Below are 23,604 nucleotides of genomic sequence, written 5' to 3' on the forward strand. Positions count from 1 at the left end.
ATATCTTCCTTCCCTCCGTCCCTACCACTTTATAATAAATTGAACTTTTGTATAAAAACTATTTTTAAAAAATTTCCTATAATGACTATTCGAATCCCTTGTCCGAAATTGGACAGAAGCCAACATCATATTTCAAAAGTCCTTTAAATGATCTTTTTGTTCGAATATCCGACAACTTTCCTATAAATAAAAGATGCAATGCAACCCAAATCTTGAAACACACCAACCAATCCAAAATGTCCATTCCAGAGAGTATCAAAGCTCTGTTTGCTTCAATCATCGCCTTCATCATTTCCCAAATCTCTCAAACGTCAGACCCATCACAGACATCATCTTCCTCTTTTGTCGACTTAGAATCGCAAGCAGTTTCCGCACCTCAACAGAATGGAAACCAGTTTCGGCAGAACTGGCAAGATGCTGCTATAGCATTTTGCTTTACAACAGCACTTGAAATAGCTCTCCTCTTTGCACAAATTCAATCCAAGCTCCCTGTTTCCTTTCATATTCTCTCTTTCGCTATCTTTCTTATCTTTCTTCTTCTGATTGTTGCAAACATCATTGGCCGAGATTTCGCAACCGTGACTCAAGTGTTAAAGCTAGTTTCGATCATTCTTGTTGCCACGACCGTTGTTTTCACTATCGCCATTCCATTTCCTCTGATCCTCAAGTGTATCACCTGGGCTCTGTATGTGATCTCTTTGTTAATGATTTTGATTTCCAAATATTACTTTTAATTACTTGTTATTTGTATCAGCTTTATCATTCAAGTTTCTTATTGTTCTAATTGTCATGTACCTCTGATGAGATGTTGGATACACAGAGTAATAAGACGATGCAATATTATTTCCTCTGTTTCCATGATAACGGATTTAGTAAGACTACAATTATCCTCAGGGTATATTTGATTTTATATTTTGTCAGTTGTGGAGGAAGAGACAGATGTTGAAAGTGAGGGAAAGCGGATATCTAAGTTCGAATCCGCAATCTGTAGTGAAGAGTGTGGATAACTTAGTAACAGCCTTCTAAAATTCCGACCAGATTAGATTAGGTGAATCACATCGTGTTGCAATTCAACTCAACTGTTAGACCCATCCAATCCAGTCAAACTAATATGTAAAATGCTGCAATTGTTATGCACTATAGCACTATAGCATCAGGTTAAAATTTTATTTGTTAAAATATACCATCAAACTATAATTCTGTTTAGGATTTAAACCTAATTCATCTAATAAGAACATACACTGTATATCACTCAGTTACATCTCATTTGGTACAGCTTCTCATGTGAAATCAATTCTTTAATTTCAAGGCTCATATCAAAGTTGAAGAGACTAAAAGGAAAATGATATTTCGGATTCGAAGTCGAATATATCCACATTCATTGAGTTTTGACATGAGGCGTATACGAAATAAAGTAAATTAAAAAATAAACAAACTGAGATCTTGGAACAAAGTGATCTTATATTCAGAGTTAGGACCCACCATTTTCTTGCAAAACAGGAGAAAGAAGGCAAAAAATTTGTAAGAGAGAAGGATCCTACCATATTAGTTTGATATTTCATTAGATGAATAAATGTCTTTCTGATAAACTCATGAGGACCTCAAAAACTCTATAATGCTCCTCAATTCTTTGACTAAAGATTACCTCTAATTAATTTTATATATGTCTTTTTAATAATTAAGACACTAGAAATTTACTTGGTGTTGTATGATAAAATTTCTCGTTAACCAAACTCATCGAAATAACAGCTAAAAGAATATTAGTAGTTAATCAACATTAAATTACTTGATCATTTAGAGACAATGAGGATGACGCATCTTGACAATTTAATTCTTCAATATCTATATTTCATTTTTTGTTATAGTGAAAAGCAATCACTTTCTATTAAATTATGATTATGTAATCAATATAATTATCTTATTTTTATATGTAATATTTTGTGTCTCAAACTATAAGGGCATATCTATAATTTTGCATTAAAGAGTGCATTAGTCATTTCAATGTTTAAGCAAGGGCAATCTGGTCATTTGTATTTTCACTTTTTTGAAGTATAAACTCTTTCTTTCACTGTGATTGCATAAAGGCACTGTATGTTCTTCTTCTCCGTCTTGCATTTGTTGGATTTGTGCTAGGTTTTGGCTCTTGAGTTTGATCAATGGCGTCTTTCCAATGAAGTCAGGTCTTCTTTGATTTTGTTTTACCTTGTATATGGTCTTTTATATTGTGTGGTTGTACAAATGTTGAAAGTCGTGTGTTTGTATTATTGTAATTGAACTTGATAAATAGTATATTCGACTAGAAGAACACCTCTGCCTTGAATATAGGATTTCTTTACGGAATCCAAATCAATTATATCATGTTATTATTGTTTCTTCTTTTTTGCTCTAATATTGCTCGTATCGAAATATCTTGGGGTTCAAATCTATAACAAGTGGTATCAGAGCCATTAAAGATTTTTCGATCTATGTTCTTTGACATGTTTTTTCATTATATTTGGTTGTTTAGTTTATATCTTGAGATGTGTTATGAACTTGTGTTCTTTAGTATGTTTTGCTGAAATATACTTGCTAAATCTCTTGATATATTTGAATATTTTCAAAAATAATGTGTTCTTGTTACTGGTACACTATTTTCTTGCTCCTGTTGTTCTTCTTTTGGTCTTTGTAGGATTAAAAAAACTGAAAGAAAAAGAAAAAGATCATAATGAGGTCCTCTAGAGTAAAAATAGAGCAATTTACTAGTAAAAATTACTTTAACATTTGGAGGAAAAAAATAAGGGCAGTTTTGGTGCATTAAAAATGTGGAAAGGCCTTGGAAGGTCTTGATGCTTTACCTTCTAATATGACAGACTCTCAGAAGGCTAAGGTACTTGAAACTACGTACGACTTGCTTATTTTACATTTTTCTGATAATGTTTTAAGACAAGTGGATGATGTTAATACTGCTGCAAAATTATGGTTGAAACTTGTGTCTCTTTATATGACCAAATCTTTGAGTAACAAAATTTATTTGAAAGAGCAACTTTTTGGTTTAAAAATAGATCCTAGAAAAACTTTGGAAGAAAATTTAGATGGGTTCAATAAGATTACAATCAATCTTGCTAATATAGAAGAAAATTTTTTTTTGATGAAAATCAAGTTATCATTATTCTGAACTCATTGCCTAAAACCTTTAAGGATGTAAAAGCTACTATTAAATATAGTAGAGAGTCTCTTTCTTTGGAAGATGTTTTAGGGGCTCTTAAGTCTAAAGATATAGAAATGAAGATAGAAAAGAAAGCCATAGGTGAAGGTTTGCAAGTTAAAGGCAAAACCAAAAAAAAAAACTCAGTATAGAGATAAAAGGAATAATAAATCTAAACCTAGGTCTAAAAGAGTTTGTTGGAATTTTCATAAGGAAGACCATATGAAAAAGAATTGACCTAAAATGAAGAAAATGAATTTTGCTCTAATAATGATAAACATGAATCTATGAATCTGTTTGATGGATATGACAGTGTTGAAGTGTTGGCTTTATCTGAGGGGTTGTCAAGGGAAGAATAGATTATGGATTCGAGATATACCTATCACATGACACCTAGAGAAGATTAGTTTTTACATTTAAAACATGTAAATAGGGGAAAAGTCTTAATGGGTAATGCTGATTCATCTGAGGTTACTGGTATAGGTGCAATAAAACTAAAACTTGTTGATGGTTCTATTAAAATTCTTAAGGATGTCAGATTAGTCCCCAAATTAGGTAAAAACCTAATATCTTTATATTTGTTAGATTCCAATAGTTATTCTTATAAGTCTCATAAAGGTGTGCTTAAGATAATGAAAGGAGTTTTAGTTTTATGAGAGCTAAATTGATGAATCAGTTATACATCTTGGAGGGAACAATTATAGGTGACTTAATGTCCTCTAAAGCTAAGAAGTTGGATGAAATTAAGTTGTGGCATAAAAAGCTAGGACACATTAGTAGTCTGGGCTTGCAAGAACTTTGTAAACAAAACTTGATCAATTCTAACAAAATTTCTACACTGGAGTTTTGTGAGAATTATGTCTTTGGGAAGTCTTAAAGGCTAAAGTTTACTGCTACTATTCATAGATAAAAAAAATATTCTTAATTATGTGCATTCAGATCTGTGGGGTTTTCCTCAAGTACCTAATTCTCTGTCTAATGCTCATTATTTTTTAACCTTTATGGATGATTTTTCAAGAAGAGTATGAGTTTATTTCTTAAAAAATAAAGATCAAGCTTTTGAATTTTACAAAGAATGGAAAAATCTTGTTAAAAATCAAACTAATAAGAAATTAAAAGTTTGAAGAACAGACAATGTTCTTAAATTCTGTAATAACTAATTTGCTGAATTTTGTAAACATTTTGGAATCTTGAGACGCAGAACCTGTATAGACATTCCTCAATAGAATGGTCTTACAGAAATGATGAATAGAACCATTCTGAATAAGGTAAGATACATGTTGGTTGACTTAAGATTGAGTAAGAAATTTTGGGCTGAAGTAGTTATTATTGCTTACTATTTGATCAATAGATCACCTTCTTATGCTATTAATTTTAAAACTCCTATTGAATTGTGGTATGGTAGACTACCTAAGTTAAATCACTTGAGACCTTTTGGATGTCTTGCCTATATCCATGTGAATCAGGGTAAGTTGAACCCTAGAGCTTTAAGAGTTATTTTCTTAGGATACCCTTTAAGGACTAAGGGTTATAAAGTTCGGTTAATTGATGAATTAAAATGTGTGATTAGTAGGGATGTTGTGTTTAATGAATTTTTTTTTTATAAAGATCTATTTATTTCTAACCAATCTTAATCTAAACAAGTTCATATTTAGATGGAGAACTTTGACTTGGGTAAGCTTGATAGTCTTGAGTCAAGTGATGGACCTAGTTTAGACTTAGATCCAATTCATGCTTCAAAGTATGAAGATAGGGGTTTGAACCAATAACCATCACAGAGTCAGAGTCAAAGTAGTTTAGACAATAATGTGCATTTTGATCTTTTTGATTATTAATTTGCTAGAGATAGGTCTAGAATATCTATTAAATTGTCATTTAGATATGCTCATGTAGATTTCATATCACATGCATTTAATATAGGTGATTGTATTAAATTGAATGAACCTATAAATTTCAAACAAGACTATATGAGTAAGCGCAAAAATGAATGGTTAGATGCCATGCAAGCTAAAATAAATTCCCTACATAAAAATAACACATGGATTCTTGTTAAAAAACCTGCAAATAAAAAAATTATAGGTTATAAATGGGTTTTTAAAAGAAAACTTGTTGTTCCAAGCTTTGAAAATGGAAGGTTTAAGGCTAGAGTTATTGTGAAAGGTTTTTCCCAAGTAGAAAGAATTGACTATCATGAAATTTTTTCACCTGTAGTTAAACATACATCAATAAAACTTATTTTATCTATTATAGTGTTATTTGATTTAGAACTTGAATAGCTAAATGTTACTACTATTTTTCTTCAGGGTAATTTAGAAGAGCAAATATTTATGGAGCAACCAAAGGGTTTTGTGAAACCTAGATTTGAAGATATGGTTTGCCTGCTAAAAAGATCATGTTTAAAACAAGCACCAAGATAGTGATATAAAAAGGCACTGTGATTTAGATTATGCTATAAATTTAGACAAAAGGAAGTCTCTAACTAGATATATTTTCACTTTGGTGATAATGTGATAAGTTGGAAGAGTTGTCTTCTGCATATTGTTACTTTGTTTATAACATAAGTTGAGTATGTTGCACTAACAGAAGCTATTAAGGAAGCTCCTTGGCTAAAGGGTATAACAAAAGAGTTGGGGTTGAGTTGTGGTACTCTTGTGATATATTGTAACTATTAAAGTGCAATGCATTTATCCAGAAATAGTGTTTTTTTATGAAAGAACAAAACATATAGATGTTAGGTTGCATTTTATAAAGGAAGTTTTGTCTAATGGTCAGGTAATTTTGAAGAAAATTGCTTTAGAGGTCAATTCTATTGATATTTTGACAAAAGCTATTCCAATAAACAAGTTTATGATTGCCTTAGACTTGTTGCATATTGGAAATGTATAAACTGTTTTTGTAGAAGTGTTTTTCTTGGTTGAATTCATGGTTTTTAGTCTTATAGTTTCAACAAGGTAGAGTTTGTAATATTTTGTCTCAAACTATAAGGGCATATTTGTAATTCTGTGTTAAAGAGTGCATTAATCATTTCAGTGTTTAAGTAAGGGCACTCTAGTCATTTGCATTTTTACTTTTTTGACTAAAGTATAAAGTCTCTCTTTCACCATGTATTGCATCAAGAGAATAAGGGCACTGTATATTCTTATTCTCTACCTTGCATTTGTTGGAGCTATGCTAGGGTTTTCGCTCTTGAGTTTGATCAACGATATCTCTCTAGTGAAGTTAAGTTCTCTTTGATTTTATTTTACCCTGTATATGGTTTTGTATACTGTGTGGTTGTACAAAGGTTAAAAAGAGTTATGTGTTTATATTCTTATAATAGAACTTGATAAATAGTGGATTCAACCAAAGGAATGTCTCTATCTTAGATGTAGGATTTCTTTACAAAATTTGAACCAAGTATATCGTGTTATTATTATTTCTTTCTTTTTCACTTTGATATTACGTGAATCAAAATATCTTGGGGTTCAAATCTACAATATCATAAAATCATAATTATATGCATTTAACGATGACGTAAATAATATAACTGTGAACGTAGACTCTCAAGTAGCAAGTTAAACCACATTTAAAATATCCTTGTCATCATAATCTCTTACACAAAGTCACACCCTCAATTCAACTATTTATTATCTCTTGCATAAGATCACACATCTAATCTCACATGCCTCTTGTTGGGATAAATATTCATATAAAAAATTGGAAGTAATTTACTTAATGCTACAATTGAAAGACTTGGGGTAAAACTCTAGTGATTTAGTGAGAGTACACCAATCAGTTGAAGATGTGGAAATAGTCTTTAATAAAATTATAGTTGTTGCTGGTCATGACCCAGAAACCACCAGTTACGTTTGGTGGCCCAAGAATGCCCAACTTCTCAATAAATCTAGTACACTATTAAAGGATGATGCAACCCATACAAGATTAATCATATTTTGGGCCAGAGTAAAAAACCTATTTGAAGTGGCTCATTTGGTACCCAAAATACCCAATGTATGAAACAAGAATAATTTTACTTCCCCACCAAACAACTCTAGGCTGAGGTGGGTCCTCGGAGAAAGTTATAGTAGCCCTTCCATACTTCATACCAGAGTATTTCACTTATGTATAAATCAACCCCCTAGCCATGGTAGTTAGCCTAATACATAAAATCCTATGGTCATTTTTGAAATAGGAAAAATACCCCTCCCATAAAGTGCACAATCCATTGGTTTATATATTGTAAAAGGAAAGGAATAATAGGTCAGACTTAATTGTGCAAATATTTGAATTTAACCCTAAACTCTCAACTCTTAATCTCTTAGCTTTTAATGTCAAATGCACATGCGCACGCATGGAAGAAAATTCTATATTAAGTGTCAAAAGTTTTAGAGTCAAATTTGTTATAAATTAGTGCGTCTTACTATTAGTTTATTGTGTTTAATGAGTTAACTTTTTTCTTTTTATTTTTTGAAGCTTGGCCAGTAAGTAAGATGTCACTTTCTTTTTTAGCAATTTGATTATTTCTGATTGTTTGGTCAATAAATGAGTATTTTTATGACATATTGTTGTAAGCTTAATGCTATAAATTCAACATATATACGATGTAATTTGATTACATGCTTCAATCATTCATTGTTCTTCTCCTTTTGTTAAGAAATTTCTATTTAACCTTTTTAAATGGCATGAGAGCACTTGGCTTAATGGTCTTTGTCTTATATGTTCCGTTCACTCTTCTTGTCTATGAACTTGGTTCTTATTGGAGAAGACTGAAAGTTGGTAGAAGGAAATTCTTGTTTGATGATATGGCCGTGATTGGTGGAGACAATGGCTGCAGTACACAAAATGCACTATAACAAATATTTAATTTAAAGACTAAATATTTAAGAATAATTTTAATTTTTTCTAGATCGTTGTTTTTATGGATGAAATTTTGCCTCTGAATGATTATTTTAGGGGATAAAATTCTTATTTCTTTTCCCAAAATTTAGGATTCATTTTTAGTGACATTTTTAGTTTCGTAACAGAATAATAATTTTACGGATGATTTTATTTTTGTTTCAAAATGATAATTTTAGAAGACAAAATTTTAGTTTCATCACAAAAATTTAAAATTTATTTTTAGGGTTAATTTTAGTTTTGTTTTAGAATGATAATTTTATAAACGAATTTATTTTTGTCTTAAAATGATAACTTTCGTCCCCCAAAACATAAAATTCATTTTCAGGGACATGTTTAGTTTCATCCCAAACAAATATTTTTAAAGAACGAAATTTTAGTTTCGTCTCAATTTTCAAGATAAAATTTTTAGAGATAATTTTAGTTTCATCCTATAATGATAATTTTAGAGGATGAAATTCTAAATTCATCCACCAAAGCTTAACATTAAAGTTTAGGGACATTTTAATTTCGTTTCAAAATAATATTTTTTAGATACGAAATTTTAATTGAGTCTATCAAAACTTAACACTTAATTTTGTGGACAAATTTTTTGGGATGATTTTAGTTTTAAGTTGTGCTACTAGATTTAAGCTTCCAAATGATTTTGCCTGAGTTCAATTCTAGTTCCACTCAAGTTTATGATTCGAATTCATGGATTAGATTTGTTACTCAGATTCATAATTCAAATTTATGATTTATTGATAAAATAACATTATTTTATCTAATAATTTTTAATTAATTATAATTATTTAATATTTTTACCAGGATGTATTAGCCTCACGGGACTTATCCTACAACCTATAGCACGACCTACCAAACTTGTAACCTAACATGGACCATTTTTTCCGTACCAGGTCAATGCTAGCCCCAATTGACATCTCTAATATGAATGAAATAGTATCATTTCCCTCTTTCATTTCTTTCTCCCTCCCTGATGACGACAACCATTTGAAAACGAGACAAAAAGCCTATGATAATCTCCAACAAACGAATCTTCATCTCTATTGACAAAGAGACAACATCTCTTTATAGACGGAGATGGAGATGGTTGCTGACTCTCTGTTTCGTCTTAAGATGGTTGTCGTTGCCGAAGAGGAGAGAAAAAAACCTTAGAATTTTGAGGTGAAATTGTCACTTTTCAAAACTTGGAAACTTTGGATGAGAGAATTGTGAGACTTTTAAATCTATAGAGGAAAATATGATAAAACTTTAATTTTTTAAATTTTTTAATAAATACCGGTTTTACCCTTAATCGTAACTGAGATTTTTAATAAAAATTAGGTCATAAGTGAGTCTTTAAATTTTTGAAACCTCTTGGGTGTGTTTTTGTTTTTATATTAAAACTTGGGACAGAAATAGTCCTTTGGCCTTGATTAAATGCCATAAAATAAATTCCATTAAATGTCTTTTTTAATTGTAGCGATATAGTAATTTTTAATGTTCAATCAGAATACACTGGTATAAAATCCCATTTTCTTAGAAGTTCTTTTACTTTATGCCTGTTAATGTTCTTTGTTATTTTGTGAGTTTGTTGCACCTTTTTGCATACGACGGTTTTCATTTGGGCACGTGTCTCCTTCCTGTTTGTGTGTGTTTATGAGTCTTCTTCCTTCCTTGATTGGGTGAACCTGAAAAATTAGTTCTTATTGATATTATTGATATTTTTATTTTTGCTTTGCACTTATATTGTTGCTTTTTACAAATTCTTGCAGATTAGCTAAATAAAATATATATTGCGGGGTACGATTTATGTCTGGATCTTGAAGGGATTTTGAGGTCAAAGACGGGGGGATTCTAGTTGTAATAGATATTATATTTAAGTTTTGTTTGTTGGTTTGATTGGTTTTTATTTTTTAATGAGAAACTCCATCCAAACCGATTTGCTTATACTAGAATATGGCCGATTATATCAAATATATAAAACCTTTATTTTAAATATCAACCCTATAATTATTAAAAGTTTCATTTTGTTCTAATGTTAATAACTCTCAAACTCCTACCCTTACTTAAAAGTTTGTATAGGAATTTTATAACTTTTACTAATCGGCCGGTCTACTTTCTAAAGATTTTGTTCGATTGTTGGTGTGTTGAAAATTAGAAGTTTTCAAAATCAATCTCAAATTATTAATCTTAAGTGGATGGAGGAAGTTTATTCCAACTGATATATGGTAGCTTCTTACATTGGAGAAGCTAAAATCCGAATTCTAATCCAATAGAATTTAATCAATTAATAAAGGAGTTGGAGGGAGGGAGCACTACCCATCAACCAAACTCATTGCTTTGCATTCTTTAATTTAATCAAATAACATCCCACTCGGATCATATCCGAATTCTATTAATTTTACAACAATTTCCAATTGGTGGGTCCAAATTAACCTGTCAATTTCTTACAAATGAAAACTAAAACCTTGAGAGTTGGGACTTGGGATCCTGATTATCTATTGATTCTTTCAAATAAACAAGCAAAGGTCAACAATTCTATTCCGTTTCTCTCTCCTGATTGTACTTACCTGGAAGAAGCCAAACTGTCTAGGTTTTAGCAGATCGGATTACGGACTATTCGGAAGCATTGACCTTGTACGGTCGACACTTCCTACCACTTCTTAACCGGATATTTAAATTTGGATTCTAATTTTTTAATAAATTGGACATTTTGCATTGTCCTTGTACAAATTAATGTTTTCCCAAAAACCAACCTTATAAACTTAACATTCTGCATTCAATAGCTATTAATTGCTTCCAATTAATGTTTAATTTAGTTATTAAACTTAACATCATTTTCTTTTCCAATGTCGATTGTAACTTTTTTGATGACTCATTTTCAGATTAAAACAAGATTCAATCACAAACCAACACAAAGTCTTGGTTGAACTGCAGTTCCATACAGTCCAATCCAATGGCTAATGACCATTAGACTATCACTTGGAGCTTTTGCCATCAACAGGTCCCGATCAGACCGGTTCCAATCCAAGTTTCCAAATGTTGCCTTTCACATCATTGATTTTATCTTACATAAGTAAGAGAAATCCAAATATTTTATCGGATCGAATATCCGACTATTCGAAAGCCTTGTCAGAAATGGGACAGAAGCCCACATCATAGTCAAAAAGTCCTGTAAATGATCTTTTGTTCCGAATATCCGACAACTTCCTATAAAAGATGCAACCCAAATCTTGAACACACCAACAAATTCAAAATGCCCATTGCAGGGAGTATCAAAGCTCTCTTTACTAAAATCACCAGCTTCATCAATTCCCAAATCCCTCAAACATCAGACCCATTACACACACCATCTTCCTCTTCTATCGACTTAGAATCGCAAGCAGTCCTTGTACCTCAGCACAACGGCAACCAGTCTCTGCAGGAGCAGTGGCAAGATGTTGTTATGGAATTTTGCTTTACCTCAGCAGTTGAAATAGCTCTTCTGTTTGCAAAGATTCAATCCCAGCTCCCTGTTTCATTTCTTATTCTCTCTTTCGCCATCTTTCTTATCTTTCTTCTTCTGATTGTTGCAAAAATCATTGGCCGAGATTTCACAACCCTGACTCAAGTGTTAGAGCAAGTTTCAGTCATTCTTGCTGCCACGACCGTTGTTTTCACCATCGCCATTCCATTTCCGCTGATCCTCAAGTGTATCAGCTGGGCCCTGTATGCCATCTCCTTGTTAATCATTTTGATTTCCAAATATTACTTTTAATTACTTGTTATTCGTATGAACTTTCTCATTCAAGTTTCTTCTTCTTGTAATTTTCATGTACCTCTCTGAAGATATGTGACTGGATACCGTTTATAATATTTCCTCTGTGTTCTGTATTCCTAATAAGATGATGCAATAATATTTCCTCAGTTTCCACAATAACAGATTTAGTAGTACGATGACAATTCTCCAGGCATGTTTAGTTATTTTATTATATATTTTGTCATTCGTGGAGGCAGCGAAAGGAAAAGTGGATATCTGAACGGACAATGATATTTCGGATTCAAAGTCGGATTGAGTTTGGGATGAGGTGTATTCAAAATAAATAAATAAATAAACTCAGATCTTGGACCAAACTGATTATATATTCAGATTTAGGACCCACCATTTTCGTGCAAACTGGAGTGAGAAAGCAAAAAACATACAAGAGAGTCGGATCCTACCAAGTTAGCTTAATATATAGGGAAAATGACTATGTCCCACCTATTTTTTACGTCTATCTCAAACCTATATTTACGAAGGATGAAAAATCCCTTTTTTCACCCATGACCAAACTATCGTCCAATTTTTCAGTTAGAAACAAGGGCAAAATTGGTATTTTACTGTTTGTAGAAAAAGTTATAAAATTTATTACTTTTCACACCCTTAGGTTTTAAAAACTAATATTTCACCTTTACCTAAAGTTTTTAAACTTTGAAAACTAACATTTTCACCCCCAAACCTAGGGTTTCCATATTTTTCAAAACACAGCCCCCCATAACTTTCAAAAATAGCAGTTTCACCCCATTTTTAACTTCATCTTCCAATGTCATCACCGGCCTCTTCTTTCTTTTAGTACGACGACGGTGGTGTGATGAAGAGATCTTCATCTCCTCGTCGCATGGTGCGACAAAGAGACGAAGATCTCTTCGTCGCACAATGCGACAAAGAGACGAAGATCTTTTCGTCGCACAATGCGACAAAGAGACAGAGATCTCTTTGTCGCACCACTGTGCGACGAAGAGGTCTCTCTTCGTCGCTCCACTAGACAGCAAAGGATGACGTTTCGTTGTCCTTTGTCGCTCATCGCATTGTCGAGACGTGACGACGAAGGACGACGAAACATCTGTTCTTCCAAATCTGGACGACACTTCATCGTCCAGATCTGGGCAACGAAGGGACGTCCTTCGTCGTCCTTTGTAGTCAGAGATAGGAAATCGATAGAATACATCGGCCATCGTTAGTGGTCGGAGAAGGGAGCAAACTCTAGGGCTGAAATCTAAACTTTTTAAACTTTGAGGATGAGTTGAGTTGTTAGTTTTTAAAACCTGGAGGGGGAAATGGTGAAATTTAAAAATTTTAAGGTTTTAAACAGTAAAATACCGAGTTTACCCCTATCCTTAACTGAAAAATTAGACGGTAGCTTAGTCATGGGTGGGAAAAAGAGTTTTTTATCTTTCATGAGTATAAGTTTGAGATACTTCTAAAAAATGCGTGGGAAATAGTCCTTTTCCCTTATATATAATTAAAAGTCTTCGGTGCAAACTCATGAGGACCTCAAAAAACTCCGTAGGACTCACAAATCCTTTGGGTCAAAGTTGGAAACATTTAGTTGGATATCCGAGTCCGACATTGTTCAATTTTTGTTCTAGGGAAGGATTCATCAACTATAGCTTGGATTGGGATGGAGAAAGGGTGATGGCGCCAACAATCAGAGTGCAACAGGGAAGAGGAAATATAGTGGTACAAAAGATATATTTGTGATAATTTATTGAGTTTTGCCTTCTTTGTATTGTTTTTTTTCTTTAAATAATACATATTTAGTCTCATTATACCTCTTTCCATCTTGGTGTCAACTTTGTTTAAATAATAATTTTTTCTCCTAATGCCAATGTTTGCCAAGTAAATTGGATCTCCTAACAAAAATTATTACATCTGTCACTTTAAATGACTACAACAGTGGAATTCATGCATTGAAAACCTTAAAACATAATGCAAAACAACAATTATCATTTAATCCTCTCATTGTAGCTACTAAAAATACCATTTACCCTTAAACAAAGTTTTCCTTGTACAATTTTATTGTGCCCACAAAAAGCCTAAGGAAAAATTTTTAACTTTTACCCCTTTTGTCAAAATTCTATTGGTATAGGGCTAGATTTGAAGTACACTTGTTTAAGTTTGATATGGACTTTACTCAAATGAATCTAAACCTAAGGTAAAATATATTAAATTTTTTTTTTAAACGGCACCATACAAGTTACAATGGAATCAAATTCGAGCGAACGAGTTCGGTAAGCCAGAACCAAGTTTAGTTTGTCAACATGAATCCGAGTCTTATGTGTGTCGAATACGAACTCTTGATTCATGAAGCAAGTTAAACAAAAATGAGTTATTCTCTAGGCTCGCAAAGCTCGAGCTGAACCCCCGAAAACAAACTTTACCTGGTTCGGTTCAACTAAAATCTAGTGCTAGGCATAATCATACCTACTTGGGAAATGATGTCTAGAAATTCTCATGATTTTTTGTACCAAAAAATAAACTACAACTCTTCCTAAATCACTTTTTTTTTTTTCTAGTATTGAGTCAATTTTTATACTAATATTGAATCAATTTTTTGACTACTAGAACATTTATAAACTAAAATTTCTAAACCCATGCTCAAAATGGAAAACACAATCCCAAAGCAATGAACAGTTTTGAAAAGTGATGATTTTGAGCCAAAGTTTCTCTACCTTGGTTATACACTTAGTTTGAATTATTGAATATGGTCGACTTTGATTTTTTAAAAAAAAAACCCATCTATATATTAAGGCAAATTTGTCCAATCCTAACTATATTCATTTAACCCTAAGCATATATTAAGGCAAATTATCTTGAAGATTATAATAACCTTAAAAATTATTACTATATTTGATAAAAATGAGCATTATATTTAGTTAGATATAACCAAAAAAATACTAAAATACAATTTAACTTAAATGATCTTAGGTATAATTATTTTAAAATATATTTTATATTACTTGTTATATTAATTAAAAGTAAGAGTATTTTAGTCTTAAAAAAATTAATAAATAAGAATAAAATTATAATAAAATCAAGATTATTTTAGTAATCTTTTAAAATTTAAGGTAGATATAGTAATCTGAGTACTACCTACATTACTTGTCACATTATCATTGATAATTTAATATTATTGTAATATTTTATTATTGACAAAACAAACAAAATAATACAAATAATAAAAGATAGATTACCAAGATAATTAGACTTAACAAATCATGTCATAAAGTCGTGTTCATATCGTGTTAGTTTATGTTTTATGTCATAAACTTTCAACTCTAACCAAACCTAAATTAGAATTGTGTCAAAAATTTTTAATTCTAACCTAACCCTTAAATATACAAATTGATTTAATTTGAGCCAAATTGATCTGAAATTATCTATTATTTTCACTCTTCAAAATATTTTTACCATTTTAGTTTTTTCACCAAATTACTTCAACCTACTTTTATAAAACACACATTATAAGATTTTGTCTTGTTTAAAAATGTTTTAAAAATTACATACTAAGAACTTTAAAACACATCAATAATCTAACTAATCAAATTATATTCTTACTACTTTAATAATAAAATAAAATATTTAAATAAAAAAATAATATGAGTAATTATAATTATATAAAGATACAACTATATATAATTTGTAAATATTTCAACTACTATTGATATTGTCTTTCAACATTTTTATAATTTATCCATAACAAATTCTATTAAAATAACATTTATCTAAAACAAGTCAATTCGGATTGCATTAGGTACTTTCGTGTGAGTCCTACTAGTACCCGATTTAATTTCAAGTTGTATCGGGGTTGACTTGAAATAATTGTGTCAAAAAAGCTTAACCGTAATTTTTTTTTTATCTTGTCAGGTTAACGAGTTGTATTAAAAATTGTCAACTCTGAAGGTAACAAATCAAATGGCCCCAAGAGTATTGACTAATTTAATATACTTCCTCAAAAGTAGCTATTTTTATTAATTCCCCTTTTAAACATAAATTAGTTTTGTGTGAAAATTTGAGGAACCGAAATCTCCATGTTGCCTATTCCGTTGCTGGTGCTTGAAAGCTCCACAGTTCTGTGCCTTGTGCCTGGAAGGTCCCACGTGCACCTCCGGGCAATATCCAAAACCCTTACATGGCATTGGAAATGTCTCTCTCTCTAGCTCCTCCTAAGATCCAATACAGGAACAAGAAATCGCTTCTTTTCCCTCTCTGAATACGGGCGAGGAAAATCTGCATCACCAAATCTACAAAGTTTAGAGGAACTACAAAACTAACATGCTTAAATCGGATAACGAAGTTAGTAATTTTAAAATTTTCATTTTTCAATAACAAATATCAGTTCCCACAACAGCAAACACTAAACTTATCTAGATTTCGGACATGGTTTCGGTTCCATTTCTTTAAGAGGTGGAACCAAAACCAACTCCACAAAATTAGGTCCAAAACTTACTCAAGATAGACGAATTCTTGATAAAAATTGAAACCGAGAGCTTGGTACCTGTTGTTTCTGTTTCAATTCAGCTTTTTCTCATCCTTAGTTAGGATTATATTCGAATCAAATCAAACTCGAATTTAACTTGATTTAAATAGAGTTAGACTCAAATTTGTCAAACTTGTCTTGAAGTTGTTTGAGTTTTGACCCTACCCTAGTTATAATCCCATCAAATTTTTGTTTCATAATTTTATTTTAAATAAATAAAATTATATTTTTGTTATAGAATATTTGCCTTTTTTAATTTTGTACATTTCTTACACTTTTAAAGAATATTTCATTAAAGCCGTTTAACATAAATTGTTTTTTGGGCTAAGCGTTTAACATAAAATTCTTGCATGGGGCCAAACCTTACAAGCCCTTATGAGTAGGGCTGGATTAGCCTTTACACAAAATCCAACTCGGATTAGATTGCAAAAACCAATTAAAATCGAATTGAATCATTTTTTAATTTATAAATTAGATTGAATTAAACACTTTTAAACTTAAGTTTAATTGAGTTTTAAAAAGAATCAATACTTTTAGTTTAAACTTGACTTAAATTTGAGTTAAATAAATTCAAATTAATCTAAATTGAGTTAAGTTAGCATTCAAAACCTAGTTAATTTGGTTAAGCTACAACCCAATGCAAGTGCGAGTTTGAACCACCAGTAGGCCTAGGCTTGGGTCATAAACGACCCGTTTTTCAGGCTTTATAAGGCTTATGTTAGGTGAGAAAAAAACATTGAAACTGGTGAAACGAAATACTTAACAACTTCCATTAATCCATCACCGTGGTGGTATTTAAATAATGTGCACTAATCAGATAATCAGTTTTATTTCAAATTATATACTTAGGCTAAGTGAAATTTCCCATCCAATGTTTGATACTAATCTAGTTTCCACCTGTTAACATTTAAAAATTTATCTATTTATTAAATTTTTTTATTATTATTATTAAAGATAAATTTGCTATTTAAAAAGTTTATTCCTATCCCTTAATTTCTTATTTTTTAGGTTTAAAAACGGATTTTTTTCTCTCTGATGCTAGGATTTTAACTTTTACATTTTTTTCATATATAGTTGCCCTCTACTTTTTGAAATATCATAGTTTCACCCTTCTTCAATTTCAGTTTTTGATTGTTGTTGGAGTGCTTCTCCTCCGTTGTCGATGTGCTTCTTCTCTAAGACCGATTCGTTAACGTCCTCCCTCTCATGGTGACTCTTGTAAGGGCAAAATGAGGTTGAAAAGGAGCGAAATATCTCACTTAATTTTGGTCGGACCTACTCGATCTTAGTGGATGGTAGTAGTAAGAAATTGAGAAGTAGGTGCTCGACAACAATGCAAAGGGGAAGAAAAATTGTGTTTGGAGGTTGCTCGAAAGGAACGAACTCGTCGAAGATTGATACTAGGCTTGACAATGGCTCAACCTTTGGCAAATTGGTGGCTAGAGATGGAGGGGACAACGTCGGAAACGTGGTAACAATTGAAATAAGAGATTGGGGTGTGTATTGATAATATTTCAAAACCTTGGGGTGGTGAAGGTAGAGAAAAAATATGTGGGGGGTTTTGAAAATTTGCCTGGAAACCTAGGATATTGGGGGAAATAGCAAGTTTTGAAACCTGAAGAAAAAGGGGTTATGTAGAGGAAAAAAATAGTTTTCCAAAACTTAAGGTATAACCCAAAATATGAGTTTAAATTACATTTTTAAATATCAATTTTACCCTTAATTGTAATAATAAAATTTAATAAAGGTTGGGTATTTGAATGTTTAATAGTTAGTAGGGTGAGAATTGTTGGCATCAAACCTTGGGTGGGAATTAGTCGTTTGGCCTTTTATTTAATGGAAAGGAAATAACTTGTCTGCCACCATTAAAGCTCAAAGTAACCCTAATTCCTATGCTTACACTGAAGCCTCTCTCTCTGGTTTTCTTATTCAATAGCCATGGAATCAATATCCTTTGGATCTGATCCTCGTTTTTACTTTCAAGTTAAGTATTTGTTTTCTCATTCATGTTAAATCGATGTTTCTTTCTAATACCTGTTTAATATCTGTAGGTGGGAAAGATAAAAATCAGTAAGGGGATGAAATGTTTGCAAGATTTGGTACACTGGTGCAAAAACAACTTGACTCCAGAAAGTGCTGGAATCCTTCATGAATCCATCGCCTATCTTCAATCTCTTCAACGACAAGCACAGGTAATCTTACCTATTGTCCGTCATGTTTAAAGCTGGTTTTGTGGTTTTGGTATTCTATTCAAGTACACTTATTTAAAATATTAGCATCTGGGTCCTTAGATTGAACTGAAATTGTTCAAGTCTGAAGAACAAAATACCACTAAGTGTTTCTTGGCTAATGTCTCCTTCCTTGCTAGCTTTACTTGGTTGCTTTAAATGTGTTTCAAATGAGTCTGTCATTCAGCTTGATTTTACAGTTCTTGTATTGGGTATTAGGTGATAGAGTTTATCTATATTGGCAGTAAATCATTGATATAAAAGAACAAAATGGCATTTTAGAACTACTCTAAATGAATTGATCGATAGCTGCATGGCTTTGATTTGGTGTGGAAGATTAGTAACTATGGGCTAAAAAGGATAAAGATGATATACTTGATGTTTACAAACAAGAAAAGGATAAACTTCTTGGATATTTTGAAAAACTTCCATCTTGTTTAACTTTAGCTTTTAAGGTGTTTTCCACTAAGGACTCTTCCTTTTCATATTTGGCTATTAAAGTTGGATTTAGTGATGACAGTTGGGAATAGAAGGCCAGGTTTATTTGTTTGGAAGAAGTTTTTTAAGATTAATATGAAAAAGACTGAAGAGTTCTTTCGAGAATTTTAACATTGACAAAAAGATATGCTCTATATATTTCAGCGATTAAAGCAGTGCCGAAATTAATAGGATCAACAACATTTTTAAACAAGGTTCACTTCCTTTCATTTGGAACTTTGTGCCAGTTTTTCTTTACTAAAGCATATTTAACATCATGTAATATGGGGTGGATGGTACACAATTTTAGATAAAGCAAGCTAGCTTGTGGGCTACATCAGGTCTTCAACAAATGGTAATAAGTTCCAATCTTCTGTTAAAAATGGTCTGTTCATGGACCAAAAACAAACTTCTCAAAGTTTTCCTCCAGAACTGTATGAAAATGTGTATTTGCTTGAGTGGGTGATTGGATATAGAGAAGCGTTTTGTGAACTGGGGCATATGAATACAAATTTCAACTCAATAATTTTTACAAAAGAGGATTGGGATAAGACAATTGCATTGCACCACATTCCGAAAGTTGTAAAAGGTGCTTTTCGTAGCTTGTATAATGACAAGTACAGATTCATTTTTCTCCTCTTTTTTTTTTTAATTGTTGTCTACAATCTGTTATAGTTCTTCATTGTTAAGTACCTTGAACTTCTGATCACCACAATAAAAAATCTCTGCATATATTTCCTATTAAAGAAAGACAAAATGAAAATAAAAATTGGGTCCTATGGTACGATTCAATCAGTTGATGTTTTCATTCCTCCTTTGTTCAATCTGAACTGACATAGCTTCTTCTATTAAATATGTGAAGGAAATTGAATCTGTAGCACAACAGAGAGGAGCAGCACCTGCATCTTTCAATGTCAATGGAACAAATCTACATCGTGGGCAGGTTCCTTAAGGATACTGTTCATTAATGTTCTGTTAGGAATAGTTTATCAGATTTTATATTAACCCATGAGGAATAACACTTAACAATTTTTTTTTTCCTAATTGAAAACGCAAAGGTGGTTGAATCTTTAGCACAGCGGGGGGAAGCATTTGTATCTAATTCCTACATCAATGGACAGGTATGTATTTCTCTCTCTCTCTGTGGATTGCATAATAATAATAATGTTTTAGTGAAAATGTTTTTCATGATTGATATATATATTGCATCAATTAAAGAAAAATAAATATATTCAGTAATTTGCTAGTTGGGTGGTCATGTTAAATAGAAAAACAAATAATATATAGTAATTTGCATTTTGTTGTTTATTAGGTGTAGATTTGTTTATATGGTAACAGGAAATTACTCATAAGAGAACAAAATACCAACTTTGAACTTACTCTAAATCAAGGGATTGATATGCAGATGAACCATAAAGGCGACAACTCATCATGTTTTAAGCGAAAAAGGTGGTCAAACGTTTGGGAGGATTTCACAAAGTATGTAGGCAAAGATGAGAAGGAATGGACTAAATGTAAACATTGTAAGAAAGAGTTTGTAGGATCAAGTAAGAGTGAAACCGCATATCATGATAATCATCTAAAAAGTTGCCTAGGTTTGAGAAATCCAGGTGGATTAGGAGATAAAGCAAAAGAGATAAGTTTGATTGATCGAGAACTAAATGACTCTGATTTGCTGCGAAAGATTATTAAGTATGGGCTGAATGGTATAAAGGATGATATACTTAATATTTATGAACAAGAAAAAGATAAGTTGCACAAATATTTAGAAAAACTCCCAGGTTGTGTTAATGTAACAATTGAAGACTTGTTGATCGACAACTTTTATGTTTATTTTGCGACAGTCTGGTATATTGATGATAATTGGGAATTGAAGAAGATGATTTTTCATTTCGAGAATGATGATGCAAAGAAGGGGATTATTCATTTGGAGAATGATTATATTGATACCATGGGAGGCTTAAATGAAAATTCTCTAAAGCATTTTTTTCATGTTTGGAACATAGACAAAAAAATTCTGTCTATGGATGTTGACTGTACTTGTGAATTTGACGAAAACAAGGTTGACAAGTGGCTTAACGAAAGAGCTTCACTTCCTTTTATTGGAAATTATTGTAAATGTTATGTTTTCTTACTGCAATTTGAAGAAAAAGTTATATCTGAGGTGTCGAAAAATGATATTTTCATGAAACTGAGGAATCTTGAAAACTACTACATAACATCATCAAACAAATATATGTTTGAATTAGCGGCAAAAAAAGTTGAGTCCCTGGGTAAAAAAGCAACTTTTACATTTCATCATAGGTTTAGTGTGTATTTCGATCTGCTTGTTTTGGTAATGGGAAATAAAGAAGCATTTTGTGAGTTGGAGCATACAGATTATGATTTCAAGTGCATCGATTTTGATTGGGATGATGCAACTTCACTGCACAGCTTTTGGGTAGTGTTAAAAGATATGGAAAATGATATAGGGAAGCTGATGGATTCTGAATCTAAATTGGCAAATGAGTGTTTCCCTATAGTTTATGATTTTTTTTCAAAAATGCTACAGTTCAAAAAAACTGAAAATCAGTACCTTCGCCATGCTGCATTACTTTGCAGAGAATATATTGATGAATATTGCAGCAACTCAAAGCTGTTATATGTAATCACAGTGATTCTGGATCCAAGATTTAAACTGGATATTGTAGAACATTTCTACAAAGAAATTTATGATGATGAGACAGACTTACACTTTAAGAAAATCTTTGATAGTGTTACAAATATTTACAATGAATATGCAAAGGATGTCAAGTTGAAGGGGAGAGCATATGCATTTTCACAGCATGCAAATGTGGTTGCTTTGACAAAATCAGAATTTGACCGCTATTTGACAGATTCCAAGGTTCCTTTGTATGAAGAGTTTGATATACTAGAATGGTGGCGTGTGAATTCTCCTACTTATCCAACTCTAGCAATGATGGCTCGTGACTTCTTATCAATACCAATTGCTAAGCGTGATCGGTTGGATTCTTCTTCTTTGGAGGATGAAATTGAAGATATTTACACTAGTAAGTTGGATGTTGACTTAAAATGTGGTTTGGTATGTTTAAAAGTTTGGTTGAACGACCATGTAAATATATAATGAAGTTGTTGAAATGATAATATATGTTTTTTTTTTTTCCCCATTTAAGAAATTTCCCTTTCAACATAATAACTATGAAATTAAAATTTAATATAAGTATGCCTTTTAAAAATAACTAGGCTTTTGTGGGATATCTTTTACTGTAAGGTTAAGATGGTTGGATTTAAGTGGGTTGTGGTATAGAAATATCAGTTTATTAGCATATGTATAGCTCATGTCTTTTTTCTCGAGCCAACTCTTGTTATTGAGCCAATTCAATACAGGCAAATGGGCAGGGAGCTGTCCGGTAATTGTTTTTATGAGCTTGGCTGAAAATCATCCAAATGAGAGAAAAAGGAAAAGCCTGTTGTGGAAACAAATGATTAGGGCTATATGCAAGCACTGTTCATGAAAGTAAGTATAATGGAAAACCTGTATTTTCATGTAAAAATAATCTGATAAACTATTATATATAAATTGCAAGAATGGAATTATAATTATTTTATCAACACGCTTTTTTTTTCTATAAATTAAAAACTTAAATGGAAAAATATTTTAAAAAATAAAAAGCCAGAAGACATCTTCCCCCACGACAACCACCAAGCAATCACCACAACGGTCAATCGCCCACAAACACCAAAATTCGTATAAAAATGAAAGAAGAAAAAAAAAAAATGCTCAGGAAAATGCTGGTCAAAGACTATGGAGTCTTGGCTACAAAATCTTCGTATAATTTTATAGTTTGTACGCCATGATATATTAATTTGTCATGATTTCGTACAACTGTATTTTAGCCGTAAAATATCATATCAAGTGATGAATACATAATTAAGTATAATCCTTCGAAATAAATATAATGGTTTTGATAAAATTAATACTAAGGTGTCTTAATTTGCGAATAACTCATGTATAGAAGTGTGTATAATTTAGTTCAAATCATAAAATTAAAATGAACCACTTAAAAATTATAATTTGGTTTGATTTAGTATATAAAATGTTTTAGTTTGAGTTAATAATTTTTTGAAAAATGGTTTTTAGTTTGGAAGATTTTCAAACCAAACCACCCTGTAAACTTTTTATTTTAAAAATAAATATATATTATTATATTTGACACAAAATTTTCAATAAATAATTAGGTATACAATATGTTTTTCTGATTTTTTTTGTCGTTATCTTTACATATTTATTGTATATATATTTCATATTTATTTTTTAAATTTATATTATGTTATAGAAAACTATAATTCAATTAATTTTATTAAATAATATATATTTAGAAATGAATGATTTTAACAAGTTTGAATTGTAATCCAAATTAAATCAAACTGTATTTTTTCAATTTAGTTTGGTTTACTTTATAAATTTTTTAAACTATTTTTTCAGTATGGTTTAAAAAACTTTTAAATTATACTAAATTGGATTGTATACTGTCCTAACTCTATGTTATGTATGTTGATACGGGAAATAGCACCAACT

The 23,604-nt window shown here is 31.4% G+C and overlaps 1 protein-coding gene across 1 annotated transcript; it reads left to right on the plus strand.

Moving 5' to 3' along the window:
- The first annotated feature begins 18,145 nt into the window (after positions 1-18,145).
- Positions 18,146-22,187, plus strand: LOC123195715 (zinc finger BED domain-containing protein RICESLEEPER 1-like). Its single transcript, XM_044609526.1, has 5 exons — positions 18,146-18,303; positions 18,372-18,512; positions 19,888-19,968; positions 20,084-20,146; positions 20,431-22,187. The coding sequence occupies exons 1-5, from the start codon at positions 18,259-18,261 to the stop codon at positions 22,147-22,149; spliced, it is 2,049 nt and encodes a 682-aa protein (XP_044465461.1). The 5' UTR covers positions 18,146-18,258; the 3' UTR covers positions 22,150-22,187.
- Positions 22,188-23,604: the final 1,417 nt, after the last annotated feature.

The sequence above is a fragment of the Mangifera indica genome, chromosome 14 (assembly GCF_011075055.1).
Source record: "Mangifera indica cultivar Alphonso chromosome 14, CATAS_Mindica_2.1, whole genome shotgun sequence".
Classification (NCBI taxonomy): domain Eukaryota; kingdom Viridiplantae; phylum Streptophyta; class Magnoliopsida; order Sapindales; family Anacardiaceae; genus Mangifera; species Mangifera indica.

Excerpts from the sequence above, each read along its gene's own strand:
- LOC123195715 (XM_044609526.1), top strand. The coding sequence starts at position 18,259 with ATGGAATCAATATCCTTTGGATCTGATCCTCGTTTTTACTTTCAA. Across the intron at positions 18,304-18,371 it reads ATCCTCGTTTTTACTTTCAA|GTGGGAAAGATAAAAATCAG; the intron begins GTTAAGTATTTG and ends TAATATCTGTAG. Across the intron at positions 18,513-19,887 it reads CTCTTCAACGACAAGCACAG|GAAATTGAATCTGTAGCACA; the intron begins GTAATCTTACCT and ends AAATATGTGAAG.